Here is a 16,216-nt window from a genome sequence, read left to right as displayed (position 1 = left end):
ACATGGGCAAATACTATGACCGAACGAATGAATTGATTACTTTTCCCATTGTTAGGGAAAGTGTACCAGTTATGGCCATAGTGGTTCCCTATTTGGCCATATGCAAAATTTGGATAACTTTTACATTTTTAATCTTTTTGAATGTTTAAACATCAAGATTTATCCTTTATTTTACTGCTAAAACACAACAGATTTTTCAAAATGTGAAGGCATTCAAGATATCACGTATTGCGAAATAGGGAACCACTATGGCCATAACTGGTACACCTACCCTATACCCATACAAACTTTGAAGAGCTTGTGCAGTTTCAGTTTTCACCCAAGTAAGCTCAAACATCGGAAGAAAACTCAGCATTTGATCTACAATCGAATGAGCGATGTGAGATTGTCTGACATTTCCCCGAATGAATTTTTCCCGAAAACTATTTCCCCAAATGAACTGTTTCCTCGGATGTACTGTTTCCCCGAAAGCTTTTCCCAAAGAAAATTGTCCAGATTCTGTTTTTTTATCGATATAACGGAATTCAGTAAATTCCATTATCGTTTCAAATGAATGATTTCAATCGAAAAACGACAGCTGAGATATAGAATAAAATTCCCATTGCACTTTTTTTTTTTCATACAAAATGGTCAAGTTTGGAGGCTTGGATCTCGGCTTCTAGAAGTCTGGTTGACATGAAATTTTCACCGTAGCTTAGAAGTAACTTCAATTATACAAAGCTGGTAATTCAGAGCTTTTTATGAACAAGTTATCGTAGATAGAAAATTATAAAATTTTGCATTAGAAATCTTCTTTGAATGCAAAAATATGTAGTGCAATGTACCCTTCCGCAAAATTGTGCAATTTGATAAGACACACAACTTTGTTGGATAACGCTTTTTAGTCAAACTGTTCGTATTTTCAAAATATTTTTTGCCACTTTTCACAAATTTGAACAGATTTTGAAAATTTCAAAAGTTAGAGATTCAAAAGTTCAGGGTTTAAATTTTTCTAGGCTAAGAATCGTTAAAACTATCAGAAAATTGCGAAACTAGGTTCAGATAAAATATTGTTTGATGCTCAATGTCGTTTGTCCGGATATTCTTATTTTTAAATAAAGTGTGACTAGTTGGAAACAGTGTGCATGATTCAAAGGTGTGAACCAAATAATGGAGAGGACATCGTGATAACTACATAAGAATTTCTGACTTTTCTGAAAGACTTCTTCTTCTTCTTCTTGGCATTACGTCCCCTCTGGGACAGAGCCTGGTTCTCAGCGTAGTGTTCTTATGAGCACTTCCACAGTTATTAACTGAGAGCTTGCCAAAGTTGCCATTTTCGCATTCGTATATCGTGTGACAGGTACGATGATACTCTATGCCAAGGGAAGTCAAGGAAATTTTCATTACGAAAAGATCCTGGACCGACCGGGAATCGAACCCAGACACCTTCAGCATGGCTTAGCTTTGTAGCCGCGGACTCTAACCACTCGGATAAGGAAGTCCCAAGCTAAAGAAAGACACAGCCTCTTAAAATAAATGTTCAATCCTCAATTATGTCTTCAGAACGCAAAACATGAAATTGTGATTCTACCCCATTACCCCGAATAACATTCCACCGGATTCCATCACCCCGAATGCTTTTTCTCCGAATTTACAATTATCTTGGTATGATGATATTGATGACAATTCCTCATGATATTGGAATTTGGGGTAATGTCATTCGGGGTGATGGGTCGTTCGGGGTTTTGGAATTCTGAGTTATGGCGTTCGGGTTGATGGTATTTGGGGTAATGGGATTCGGGGTAATGGGGTAGAATCAATACAATACCTGAATAGAACAGACCCAATAAGATGCTTGATTAAATCAAACTCAAGTAATTTTCTACTAAAGTCAACAACGAAGCGCAATACAACCATGAATTGACCATAAACCAAAAGTGAACCAAACATTTTTGTATTTCACTTTCGCCTCCTCACGGTTGACCGACTCCATGGGTATATGAACCTCAAACTCCAATTATTGTCTAAAATGCCATTTTCCTGTGATACGGTTCATATATCGATTTACTCGTCAGATATAGTTCTAGACATTTGGTATAAATGTCGAAGTTGATGGCGATAGTGTCATCAGTCAACCTCGGAACATCGGTTCACTTCAATCGATTCATTATCAACTCAAAATGAAGGTTCGTCCTCTAAGAATTTTTCAATTTAAAAAATTTACCGCTAATTTGTGTCTTCCACAGTTCTTCATCGCATTCCTTGCCCTGGCTTTTGCGGCGGCTGAAGCAGGATACGCCCCGGCAGCGGTTCCAGTGAGAACCTCGGTTTGGCCCGCATATAGCCTCTACGGGAAGAATGCCCTTTCCGCTTGGCCATACGGTCACAACTATTGGAACAATGGCTGGAACAACGGTTGGAACACCTGGAACAATGGATGGAATAGCTGGAACAACGACGGCCACGGTCTGTACGGAGGATATCCATATGCCGGTGCCTGGTCTCCAGCTTACTACGGTGGCCACAAAACTGTAGTTCAGGCCAACTTGGGAAAACCTTACGCGTACGGACTGCCATGGGGAAGCTACGGTGCTGGAGTTCATGGATGGACCGGTCATCATGGTGGTTATCTGCCAAGCGTTGTTCCAGTGTCAAAGCAGGTGGCTGCCACTCCCGAATCGGTTCATGTGGCTGCGGTGCCAGTCGGTGCTCAGAAAGTGGTTGTTGCGTAAATGCGTTGGAAGGCTGTCACTCGAAATTGGCTATGTGATAAATGGAAAATAAACTAAGCAATATATTAAAAACATTACTCAAATCAAGAGTCTGCACTTGATTTCAAAAAAAAAAATGTTATGGCAAGATTCCTCGTTCCCTACACTTCCTTTCCCCAATGGAAAGTTTGAATCTCAAATCCTTCTTTTAGCCTCTAGCAGTTTTATATTATTACGAAATTCCAAAATTCAAAATTCAGACTTCATTTATCCAACGAAACTCTTAATCAATAGACTACAAAAAACGCAGTAATCCCTCTACCCTCTAACCTACACACTCACGTGTAGACTCCGAATCCAATTAACTTGGAACAAAAAATCATAGGAAGATTCTTGGAGCGATCCTTGGAGATGCATGAAAAATTTGCTGAAAATAATCTTCGATGAATACCTTGAAGGAATTCTTGGAGGAACTGCGAAAATAATCCTTGGAGCAACTCCATAACAAAACGGGTGTCATTCATTGTTTCATTCCTTCATGAGATTTATGCTTTTGAAATATATGCACCATCCTATTTCTAGGATTTCAAGCGGTTCCAATCATAACGTAAAAGAATGTTCCACGCCAGTTCAATATTTTTATTTTAATAAATCAATTTGTTGAAATTGTTTTCGTGCTAAATCACTAGAGTTTTTTACAACATATTTATTTTACTCCTTTTTGGTCCTGAAAAGCTCAAATTTCCTTGTAAAATAGTTGAACATATGAAATTTGTAAAAATATATATTTTTCTTCATATTCGGTGAGCTTTCGAGAGCTTAATCAGCTGTTTTCAATAAAAAAAAAGTTCTGTCATGTCATGTATACTACTAGCGTGGATAGCTCCAGCCTCAAAATTCCACAATTCGACTAAAGTTGTACAAAGAAGGAACTGCTAGGAATCAACACAAAAAAATCATCTTGTGTGTGCGGGCGCCAAGTAGGGAGGGATCACTATTCAATGGCTTTGACGGTTTATCTGCTTCTGTGTTTTTCTCTTTCGCAAAGTATCGGCACTCTGAAAGGCTTTAAGATCATTTTGGAAAAAAATATTTGAATGATTTAAACAATCATCTCATCATTTTTATTATAAATTCCTTTGAATGTAGTAATACTGCCTGTTTTGGCACAATCCAATTATGTAAATCGATACGTCCCTAACTCGATTGATATTGAAAGGACTATCGAGAGTTGACAGTACATTCTACCAACGCTTGATTTGAATATTAAAGATTCAAATTTCAGCTCAATTTAACAAAATTAACAACCTCTCAGTCCACATGGCAATTGTGCCACTCACTTAATCCACACGTAAAGAATGCGAAGATAAGGAATTCAGACGCTAAGTGAATTAGTCTTGATTTTATTTTTACCCATTATACGCTCACCCCCAACAAGAAGAAGCAATTGGATCACTCTTAAGTTTATGATCCGATAATCGCTTTCCGCATGGGTGAATATAGAACGTTGAACAAGATCTTGATCCAGAATTTTTTTGCGGTTGGAAGCTTTAAATGAAACGATAATGTATAAAAGCCAACTTTGGTTACTCTTGGAATCACACCCCATCAGTCTTTCGAATTATCAGGATCTATCTCAACAGAACCAAAGCCAACAATCATGAAGGTAGGTTGATTGTTATCATTGAAAAAAAAAAAAACACTAAGGGTATCAATAACGATTGCCATATCATTTCTTCACAGTGCATCGCAGCTGTAGTCATGATGGCCCTAGCCTTCGCCGCCGCTGAAGCATCCTGGGCCCCGTTGGCTTATTCCGCTTACTCCGTCAACCCGCTAGCCTATTCCGTTCCACATGCCACCTACGTTCAGCAGAATCTGGGAACCCCCCTGGCTTACTCGGCCTATGCTCCAGCCCTCAGCTATGCCGCCCAAACGGCCGTTTATCCAACCGCTTACGCTTATCAACCAGCCGTCGCCGTCGTTGCCCAGAAGGAAGCTCGCTATCTGGCCGCCAACCGAGGAGCTGTCCATGATGCTCCCCTTCCAGGACACGCCATTTCCCAGCAATCTCTGAACCTGGAACCAGCTGCGGGAACCCTGTAAAATCTGAGCTGCGTCATATTTGAGGGACGTCGTGTTATTTGATGTTGTATGTGTTTCTGAAATGAATAACGAGTTTAACAGCAATTTGTGTTTTGATTTATTGCTTGGCCGGAAAAATTGAGTGCTGTGTTCGGATCTGTCATACCCCAAATCTGGCTATTGTGGAATTTGAACCCTGGATTCCTAGCATTTGTATCCGTTGTAATTGATGGCTATACTGTTGCTAATATTTCTTCTTATTCTACCAAGAACCTTAGAAAACCGCTCATGGCGAAAAAATTCACTGCGCTGTTTTCACTCCTAATGAGTACTCGCATTCGAGATCGAGATTACCTAAGATGACTCGTTCAAAATGTACTTGGAAGTCTCTTACTAGAAGGGTATTGGATTAACATGAATGTCAACAATGTTACGCCAAATTATTTCATCACCTTTCAAGGGTATGAATGGATCCTGTATCGATCCTAAGATGCTACTTAACACTCTTGGTGATGGCCAAAAGTGGCACGAGGTACTTGTACAGAGATGCCTGTACACTGATGATTTCTGATGTTTCAACAGAGCAAATAGTTAATCCTCCGCCACGTTTGGTAGATACCACTTTGGTTGACTGATTCAAGGACCTGGCTGTCTCTCTAAAAAAAAACGCCGAATTGCAAAGCTCACCTTTCATTGGTGCTCCGGAACAAGTCCCGGACTCCCACTTCAATATTTTCCAGGGCCTTGGAGAATCAAAGTCTGGTCTGCAATTAACAAAAAGTCTCGACAGGAATTTACCAATGATGTTATTGACAAACCTCCAAAATATTTTCAAAAATTATCCAAGGCTCCACAGTTCTATCCATAAAATTTTGATCTCATGGTCTTCCAGGAATTTACAAAACACTTTTGAAAGCAGGATTCATCAAGATCCCGTTAAGAACAGCAATGCTTTTTATTCAGTAAGCAATACAACAGGAAAAAAACAAGGAATATTGTTAATTCTGTCATGCACATAATATTTTCCACATTTAAACAGGAAATCCCCTCATCTACAAGATAATCGAAACGTGATGGTCTTCAAATGTTCGCATAGGAAATCTTTCAAGGATCGCATAATGATTTTGTAAAAGATTTCACAACAACTGCTCCAAAAATCTTGCAATGAATTCGCTGATGCTTTTCATCCATATCCTCCAAAACCTTTGAGGAAATTTGTGAGAAATTTCACAAGAGTTTCAATTCTGAGGACTTGACAAAACAAATTATTGATTTGTCAAACAACACCTACAGTCAGATCTCCCATGAGACGCTGTCACCCATTTTTTTCTCCCACGGATATTTCTCAACAGTTGCTCAAGGGACGAAGCTGATTTTTTGTGTGTGACTGGGGTAATGAGGTGGTTTGAAAAATCGGCTTTGCTTCACACCGCGATTGTCCGACATTTCCCCGAAAACCATCTTCCCGAATGTAATTTCTCCGAAAAAATCATAAATTTGCACTAAGCTGATAATATTTCAATTAACATTTTCCCTTCTTTCAACGATAGGCTATTCTTTAAAATTTATTGGCATATTTTCGCAGAGACATATTATTCGTCAAACCAAGCGTTCTCATACCATATGTCCATTAATCCAAACATGATTTTTTGTTCAAAGTGTATTGGATCTGGAGTCTACACGTGAGTGTGTAGGGTAGAGGGTAGATGGATGACTGCGTTTTTTGTAGTCTATTAATTAAGAGTTTTGTTGGACAAATGAAGTCTGAATTTTGAATTTTGGCATTTCGTAATTATATAAAACTGCTAGAGGCTAAAAGAAGGATTTGAGATTCGAACTTTCCATTGGGGAAGGGAAGTGTAGGGAACGAGGATAAATAAAAAATGTCATATATTTTTTTTAATTAAGTGCAGACTCTTGATTTGAGTAATGTTTTCAATATATTGCTCAGTTTATCTTCCATTTATCACATAGCCAATTTCGAGTGACAGCCTTCCAATGCATTTACGCAACAACCACTTTCTGAGCACCGACTGGCACCGCAGCCACATGAACCGATCCGGGAGTGGCAGCCACCTGCTTGGACACTGGAACAACGGTTGGCAGATAACCACCATGGTGACCGGTCCATCCATGAACTCCAGCCCCGTAGCTTCCCCATGGCAGTCCGTATGCGTAAGGTTTTCCCAAGTTGGCCTGAACTACAGTTTTGTGGCCACCGTAGTAAGCTGGAGACCAGGCACCGGCATATGGATATCCTCCGTACAGACCGTGGCCGTCGTTGTTCCAGCTATTCCATCCATTGTTCCAGGTGTTCCAACCGTTGTTCCAGTCATTGTTCCAATCGTTGTGGCCGTATGGCCAAGCGGAAAGGGCATTCTTCCCGTAGAGACCATATGCGGGCCAAACCGAGGTGCTCACTGGAACCGCTGCCGGGGCGTATCCTGCTTCAGCCGCCGCGAAAGCCAGGGCAAGGAATGCGATGTAGAACTGTGAAGAAGTGACACAAATTAGTGATAAGTCTTTTGAATTGAAACATTTTTTGAGGACGAACCTTCATTTTGAGTTGATAATGGATCGACTGAAGTGAACCAATGTTCCGAAGTTGACTGATGACACTAATGACATCAACTTCGACATTTATACTAATCATCTTGAACTATATCTGACGAGTGAATCGATATATGAACCGTATCTCAGGAAGTTGGCATTTTAGGCGATAATTGGAGTTTGAGGTTCATATACTCACGGAGTCGGTCAACCGTGAGCAGGCGAAGGTGAAATACAAAAGAATTGGTTTACTTTTGGTTTATGGTCAATGAATGGTTGTATTGCGCAGAGTTGCTAGATTTGGTAGCAAACTAATTGGGTTTAAACAAATGAAGCACATTCGGCTTTACAATGCAATAATTATCCTTTTTCAGTTTTTTAAGTTCGGATCATTTTTGTTGTTGTTGTCATAATATAAATTCTACTTAAAATCTCACATGAGAAATACCGCATTTGACAGCAAATTCTCATGCATGTTATGTTGGTATTCTGAGTGTGACGGTTGAGTATTTATTTCCAGAAATGGTGGATGTGTCTCTCAGAAAATTCTTCGAATACCTTTTTAATCCCACAAAAATGTTGTTTCAAAAATACAGAAATTGCGTCAAGAGTCGATTCAATCAAATTGACGAAAACTCCTGCATGAATTACACCAAGTATTTTTCTAAGATTTGCCGTATGACACATTTAAAAACACACTCTCCTCACAAGAACAAAATTTTTTTTCTTTAAAAATTGTTGGGAATTTTTTTACAAGCTAGTTCTCAAATTTAACTCAAAAAACAATGTTCTAGTTATATTCTCTAGACTTTTTTTTAGAAACTACTTGTGCCATGAATGTTCCATGCATTTCTCCAAGAGTTCCTTCTTTGATCCATTTTAAAAGAAATTTCACTTGAGATTTAAAAAAAAAAGCATAATATAATTGCACTAAACGGACGTAGGACATTTCCCAGAAAGTCAAACCCCAGAACGACATTCCCCAGAATGACGTTCCCCAGAAACCCATTCCACAGAATGAGACATTTACCAGAATGGGACATTCCCCAGAAAACCATTCCCTAGAATAGGACATTCTTCAGAATCGTTTTCACACGTTTCTAAAGAGTAGAAAAAAAAAATTAGTTATTTAGTTTGTTTTTGTCGTTAAAAATGTACCTACTGAATTGATTTGAATTCCGAAAAGCTTTGAATTCCGGACACAGACGTCAATTCACCCAAAATATTATTATGTGAAAATCTTTATGATGGGTCGCAAGCGCGAATAAAATCGGAATTGAATTAAAAAAAAAAAACTTTTAAACAGCTCATTTTTGCTTCCCTTGGCTCAGTAAACCATCTAAGAGGCCGTCCATAAACCACTTGGTCATCTGTTTGGGTGCCACTGTCGTTTCCCTGAATATCATTTCCCCGAATGCCACCTCTCCGAATTACCTGTTTCCCCGAAAAGTGATGCAGTTCAAACAGGTGCAAGAAAAGTCTTTAAGGACAGGGTGCTGAACAAGAATGAATGATAAACAATTAAAAGAACAAGTTAAAATAGATTATGACGTCATCCACGACTAAATAAATCTTGCCAAAATTGACAATGATGTTGAATTTCGATCGTCAATCAAGTGAAGAAGGGTGCATAAAAGTTGACCGGTTCGTTCACCACCTTAAATCACAAAAAGTTATGACAATTATAAGAGCTAAAAACTTTTCGGGAACTAGGCTATTCGATGAAACGGGTTGTTCAGGACACTGGAATTCTGGAAACTAGCGTTCAGGGAAATGACATTTGGGGAACAAACATTCGAGGAATTTACAACTTTGTCGAAGACATCATATTCAAACAATCGCCAAGTAATAAAGTTGATATTTGCAATGCCACCTGTGGCGGGATTCCAAACTATATGTTCTGCTAACCCAATGCCTCATTTTTTTAACTATTCATCCGACTAGACCTGAGCGCCGAAATATTTCGGTCGGCGGCGGCGTCAGATCACTTTTGTGCTGCCGGCGTCACGCCGTTGATAATATTCAGCGGCGGCGGCGTACATCGGCGTGGAGAAATTTTAAAATAAAAAATCGAAATTATGAAACCATGTATCTGCCTTACAATCTTATGATTAAAATTCCATTTCCATATCCACGATGAAACTACTAAGATACATTACCCAACCTGCTTATCCAAACTTGTTTCATCAAGGTTGCAGGAAAATAATTTAATTTTGTGCTTTTTTAGAAGTTCATTTGACATTTTGTTACTGAAAGCATATTATTAGGCGTTCCTTTTTAGATCACCTTATCTGTAATGCATATCTATAGAATTGTTCATAGTACTCTTCGATTAATAACACTGCGGATCACGTTTTTGTCTCAAGTATAAAAATACCACTATTTACTAAATTGAAAGTTGCTGAATCCATTGCCGTTTTCAAAAATAACATAGCACTTCTAGTTTTTAAGATATTGACTGTTGAAAGTATCAAATTTGACTATTTCAGTGAACTTGCATGCAAGTTTGTCAGCTTGTATGGCAATTTATTCGCTTAATTTGTCACGGAATTCAAACTTCATGTGTGTAACAATTATTATCAAAAAATTTCATAATACTTTCGAATTTCAAAAGTTATTTTTGGATGGTTCAGAAAAGTATTGTATATTGCCATATAAGAGAAACAAATAATTTTGCATGGAGACTGCAAGCATTTAAAAAATTCAATTAAGTCTCAATTTATTCGTGCAATTTCAACCAAATTATATCTCAAATGTAAGTTGAAGTCCTGTGTTACATGCTTGGTGGCTTAGATCACCTAAAAATTTGACAAATCATACTTTAAATTTTATCTAAACATCTATGAAAACAGTATTTTACAAAACTTTGGTGAGCTGTAGCTAAAAATTGTGACGTGCTTGAACATTTCTGAGAACGGCATCAGATACAATCTTCTTGAGACACATCATTTGATCCTTGAGACACGCAAAAATGTCATTTTTAATGTGCTGTGTAATCACAGCTTCGAAATATGTCGGTATTTAATGTACTCGGAACAGAAAATATCATAATTGCTTTCGAAGCTGTATAGATTACACGAGCAAAGTTTTCCGCAGCAAATTGGTATCGTTATTTGATACCAATTTATTGTTATCTTATTATTTTTTTTGTTTTTCTATCATCTTATTTTCTTTATGTAACAATTTTATATAATAGTATCTTTCCAGTGTGACATGTAGAAAAACTAGTATAAATTAAAAACAAAGATTTTTTTGGTTACAGGCACATTTCAATGCCAATCACAAATATGTGCACCTCAGTGAGTTCTCAATTTTCCCTAAATGAAATTTTTTTTAAATATCTTTCACTGAGTGCTGTCAAATGTATTTTTTTTTCCATGAGCAAATATGGCCAAGTGCTAGTAATTTAGAAATGACCATCAAGAAAAAAAATATTTCAGTGACTTTTTCCACGGGGACGGCAAAAAGCCACGTGATGTTCATGAGATTTAACAGCACTGATGGCAAAAATCGTTTCAATTTGGTTTCTTGGAAACATTATTTTGCTCTCAGTTTTGATATTTTAAGCGTTAAAACGACCAAAATGGGGACGGGTCTGGTGTAGGGGTTAGACCAGGGCTGTGCATTTTCGAAAGCATTTTGTGAAACACGAAGGCTTGGTTGTGTCGTTTCGATGGTGACGAACAACTGCGTCGCTTCGTTCTTCTTTCCACACTCATTCGTTTCGTTACCTGATTGAAAGCAGCGAACAAGAAAGGTGAAATGAAAAAGTAAGAATTTCGTTTCATTTGATCTCATTGAAATCTATCAAAATGTTTCAAATTGGATTTTACCTATTTTTTGCAATAGTAATGTATGTAATTTGTTAGGTAATAAATTAAGATAGATAAACTATGCGTGCCACCATGTCGTTCATTTGAATTAATCAGCCCCTAAAATTAGAGACTGCCGATTGAAAGACCAGCTCGCTGCGGTAAGGTTCTGATTCATGACGCGTGATGCACAAGCAGCAAGAAAGAAATGAAAGACTATGCTTGCTGCGATAAAAGGAAAGGTTTGTCGGATTGAAACGAAACAGTAGAGTATCAATTCAAAGGAAAGCTTGAGTCAGTCATTTGGGGACTGAAAATACTTTCAATGAACTGAAAATGGAAGGCCCTGGGTTAGACACGCGCCTCTCACGCCGAGGATCTGGAACCGAGTCCCAGATTGTCACTAAAAAATTATTGTGCCGATTTCCTTCGGAGGGGTAGTAAATCCGTTTGTTCCCGAGATGAACTAGCTCAGGGCTAAAAATCTCATTAATAAAGATAGAAAAAAAACGTCCAAAATGATAAAAAGCTGAGTTCTCAAAGTCTGCGATATCCCTGCATCAACATTAGTTTCCAATATAATCTAAAGCTTTACTCGGGTATCATTTCACGTAGTAAATATGTTGATTACATGTTTTCAAAGCTATATGATTAATAATTCTGTACTTCATCAAACATTGAACCATAGCGGTCCGACGACTATACTTAAGTGATTGAAATTTTTGTCCTGTATTTGTTCCTGTCATACTAATGAAAGATACCGATCCGTCAAAAAATCCTTGTGTGAATTCCCAATGTTTCAGGATTTCCAACGAAAACTTGAAAAGGAATTACTGCAGCAAACATGAAAAATATTTGGGGAATTGCTGGTAAAATATTTTTGTAATAGAGTTTTCATGGTGAGAATAGAAACTCGCTGACTTTCTGATTATTCTTCACCAAAATCAAAGGAATACTGAAATTTTTAGAAGATTCCTTAAATTCTCCCTGGTGCAACATCGAAAAAAAAAAAAAATATTTGTAGATATCTTGCAAGGGATTATGCAGAAATTATTGGAGAAATTTCTTGGAACAGGAAACTTATGAAGTAAATATCCAAAGATTACCTTGTAAGAACTTCTGGAGAAATCTCTGAAGAAACTCCAGGAACAATAAATTAATATATTGAATTATTCCTGAAAAATGCAGAGTGGATATACTGAAGAAGTTATTGGAGTGTTTATTGAAAGATTTTTTTTGATAATCTTCAAAAATAATCTCTAGCTGGATTGTTTAAAATATAACTTTGAAGAATACTTGGAAATCTTTAAAATAAACAAAATCAGAAAATGTCAGAGGGCCCTTCAACAGAACCAATGCACAGTGAGTTATTATTCATCCCAGTTCATTGTGGCCATTTTTAGGCGATATCTTTCTCATGGATTAGAAAAATAAATGTGATCTTCGAAGAAATTTATGCCGCATCATAAAAAAAATGAAGAAACGCTTTAAAGAACTCCTACGAAAATTCATTGTGCAATTTTAAAAAAAAAACCTAAGAAATTTCTAGAAAGAATTCCTAAAGAAATTACCATAAGTATTCGAAGAAGTAGGTGTCTCAAGTATTCTCTTCGAAGAAATTACCTAATAGAGAAATGCATTAAAATATTCTGGAACATTCCTTAAAAATTGTCCATTAACCACGGGGTATTTTTTTTTTGGATTTTCATACCTGCTCCCCCTTGTGGTCTTCATACCATACAAAAATTTTAAAATTGGTAGGGGAAATGCACTAATTTTCGACCTACAAGAATTCTGTGCCATTTTTCGGATTTTCATACAAAGTAGGCCAACATCGTATGAATGGGTAATGCTGGGTCGAAAATAAGTGCTCCTCCCCTATGGACCGTGGTCATTGGTCACACCCCTCCTCCTCTCTAGATGACCACATGGTTTGTGGACGCTTGAACGATTTTACATGGATTAGGGTGAATTCATGATTCCTAGGTTGAATTCTTGAAGAAGTTTATGGATGAAAACCTGAAATTTCAAAAAGCATCCCTGCAAAAATAATTTTTAGGATTAAATTTTAGAAATTCCTTGAATTCTTGAATAAAATGCTATAAGGAATTTTTGAAAATATTTTTGAATAAATTCATTAAGAATGACTGGAGGAATTTATAAAATAACATATCCGAGACATTTTTGAAAAAAAATCTTGGTAGAATTACCAGAATACATTAAATGATAACTTAAGAGGAATGCTAGAAGAACTAAATATTTGAAAATAGAATCCTGGAGAAATCCCTAAAATTATTTCTTAATAAATTCACACTCCAGAAGGTATCCTTAAAAAAATTTCTGAAATGACTGTCAATCGATTCGTTAAAGAAATCCTGAAGGATCCACTGGATAATTTCCGGGGCCACTTTTCGGCAAAATATGACAAAATACAGGAAAAAGAAAGGTGGCCAAAATAAAAAAAAATAACATCAAACTATCGAAATCTCTCAAACAATTTCTCGTCCGGCATGCCATATGCACGTGGGGTCTAAAAAAGTGACATTTTCATCACTACGGGAACCATCAATCAAGAGATCTACGTCTAGGAGTGCCTCGGGAAGCGGCTATTACCATTCCTGAAGCAATATAATAGACCTGTGCTGTTTTGGCCAGACTCGGCGAGCTGCCACTACGAGAAAAAGGCAATCGAATTGTACAATGTACACAACGTGGTTTTGGCACCTAAAGACCACTACTCTCCCAACAGCCCAGAATTCAGCCTTAACGGTTTTGGGACTTAGTCAGATGCAATTTAAAAAAAAAAACTGGTGTTCGGCGACGAATAAGGTCGATGATATTACTGTGCAAAATTTTGATAAGTCAAAATAAAAACCGTACATTTTATCCTTCAAATATATAGATTAAGCTACCCAAGGAAAATAAGAAGATTTTTGTATTATGATTTTTAAAAGAAACATACGATTTTTTCGTCGACCAATTCCTGCGCGTTTCAGTCTTTATTGCACCATTTGTTAGTTGATAATATGCATGGTAACAAAAATAATCGAATAAAGTTTAAAAAACGAGTGCAAGATAAGCTAAGGGACATTCATCATACAAATATTTTTACCCGTTTTCGAAGAATGGATAGCAGTCCCATGGGGTGGTCCGAAATCAAAGTCAGCAATTATATATCAGGCATTATTCATACACATATTTCAATCGCCCATTCAAATAGCCCTCCATTACAATGTGCACAATCCACAATCCATCCAGCACCTTTTCCCAACGCATTACCGAGAACATGCCCCGAGGTGATCGAATTTCTTACAACCGACACTCCTCCACCATCTGACCAGTGTTCCATTCGCAAAACACCAATTAGTACTTGTTACCCGAGCCGACCTCTAATCCGGGTTCTTTGGACCCTTTTCGCCGCACAAGAACTGCCCACCACCGGTCACTACCGGTTCTATTCAATCCGTCTGTCTACCCACCCGGCCTTCTTTCGTGCATAAATCAAATTCCAATCGAAAACAAACTAAAATATGCCCAACCCAAGTTCGCTGCTTTTGGCGTCACGTCGCACAGTGGGACGAAACTTGGATTTCGAATAATAATTAGAAAATTAAAGAAAATTGGTTCAAATAGGGCACTTTAGCAAACACAATTTTTATTGAGGTTAAACAATGCCAATATAAAAATATAACAGTGAAAACAAAAAAAAAGTGAAAATGACGTCAAAATATTTAGTAAGCTCAGCAAAGTTATTTAAAATGAAAAATTCTAACACTTTTCCAACATCTCTAAAAAAAATTCTGTTCATGTGGCTCATTTAATTTATTCTCAAATTCACTTCTTATCACTACCCACTTAAAAAAAGATTCAAAGACACCTATGCCACTAAGAGGTTTTGGTTGATTATTTATAGTTTCGTCCCGCCGTGCGCGTTCGCCTTTTTCTTTTTTTCCGTGGCCGATACTGACCACACTCAACATTCGCGGTTGACCGACCGAAAGCGAAGCGCGAATTCAGTAGAAACTGAAAACAATTAGACCGCTGGGTGCTCGCGTATGTTTAAGTCTTTGTCCGCGTGATGGCTCCAGTTTGCTCACTTTTGCTCATAGAGAGGTTGCGATATTTTATGGGTTTAAGATTTGGGGCTTCGTGAAGGCAGGAACGACGTGTGGTTGGAGAACGTTTCCTTGTTTCTTGTCAGGCTCTGTTGGCGCAAGTCTTTGCAACAAGCTGGACTTGTTCTGCGCGCACACAGGAGACATATTTTATGCCCTTCGATTTGGGACAGATTGGTGCTGGGCACTTGCATTGGTGAGTTATGAACTAAACGATGCGATAAATTAACGGCTGGTAGTTTCGTAGTTACAAATTTGATTACGGTAAAGTTGCATCGGAGCCAAATCTTAAACTTTCAAGAGCATAAATCTAGAGAACTAGACAACCGTTCGATCCGAAAATTTGATCGATTGGTCTGCTGGTGATAAACAATCGTTAATTTTTTTTTAACGCAGAATGGAATTAGGTTCTGCAGATTTGTGCTCTTGAAAATTTGAGCTATTGCTTGGATTTATCTTCATCTCAAATGGACATTGAGAAGTATTCTTTTTTTTTCAACCCACCAGCAGCAGATAAAATCTATACTGTTTTGCTACAGTAGATATTTAAATCAAACTCTCTCTTCCCAAGCAGATATGTTTCCATATTCTGGCGTGGTGTTACAGTATGTTTATTCTCAAAAGGGATTTTTGGTTGCATTCAAATGCATAGTTATTGACTACTCAATTCCACCCTTTTTCTTTTTGAATCGTCTCACATTATCAACCATCAGAGCCGAAAATATTCATTCCTCCTCATGTAAAACAAAATGATTACTCATTGGCGTAACGTTGTTACTGGGACAGAGTCTGCTTTTCAACATTTGTTCACTGAGAGCTTCATTTGCCAATTGACCATTTATGCATATGTGTATATAGTGCTTTTCTTTTTTTTATTTTTAAGTAGGGTACAAAAAAGCTTCAAAAACCCAGCCTTTTGTGTGTTGGCATGGTGTGGGACTCACGTTAGGCGTGCTTAATC

At 37.6% G+C, this 16,216-nt stretch overlaps 3 protein-coding genes across 3 annotated transcripts; 2 read left to right on the top strand and 1 right to left on the bottom strand.

The window, feature by feature from the left end:
* Window positions 1-2,045: 2,045 nt before the first annotated feature.
* On the top strand, window positions 2,046-2,797 carry LOC5573909. Its single transcript, XM_001654895.2, has 2 exons — window positions 2,046-2,168; window positions 2,229-2,797. The coding sequence occupies exons 1-2, from the start codon at window positions 2,163-2,165 to the stop codon at window positions 2,712-2,714; spliced, it is 492 nt and encodes a 163-aa protein (XP_001654945.2). The 5' UTR covers window positions 2,046-2,162; the 3' UTR covers window positions 2,715-2,797.
* A 1,426-nt stretch (window positions 2,798-4,223) lies between these two features.
* On the top strand, window positions 4,224-4,883 carry LOC5573908 (adult cuticle protein 1). Its single transcript, XM_001654894.2, has 2 exons — window positions 4,224-4,359; window positions 4,437-4,883. Exons 1-2 carry the CDS (start codon window positions 4,354-4,356, stop codon window positions 4,797-4,799), a joined length of 369 nt encoding a protein of 122 aa, XP_001654944.1. The 5' UTR covers window positions 4,224-4,353; the 3' UTR covers window positions 4,800-4,883.
* Window positions 4,884-6,671: 1,788 nt separating this feature from the next.
* LOC110677069 lies at window positions 6,672-7,461 on the bottom strand. The gene is made up of 2 exons (XM_021847666.1): window positions 7,333-7,461; window positions 6,672-7,268 (listed from the first exon to the last, which is right to left on the bottom strand). Exons 1-2 carry the CDS (start codon window positions 7,429-7,431, stop codon window positions 6,783-6,785), a joined length of 585 nt encoding a protein of 194 aa, XP_021703358.1. The 5' UTR covers window positions 7,432-7,461; the 3' UTR covers window positions 6,672-6,782.
* Between the last annotated feature and the right edge of the window lie 8,755 nt (window positions 7,462-16,216).

This window comes from Aedes aegypti, chromosome 2 (genome assembly GCF_002204515.2).
Source record: "Aedes aegypti strain LVP_AGWG chromosome 2, AaegL5.0 Primary Assembly, whole genome shotgun sequence".
Classification (NCBI taxonomy): Eukaryota; Metazoa; Arthropoda; class Insecta; order Diptera; family Culicidae; genus Aedes; species Aedes aegypti.
Note: the sequence above shows the minus strand (reverse complement) of the source record. Positions and strands in the feature narration are given on the sequence as shown.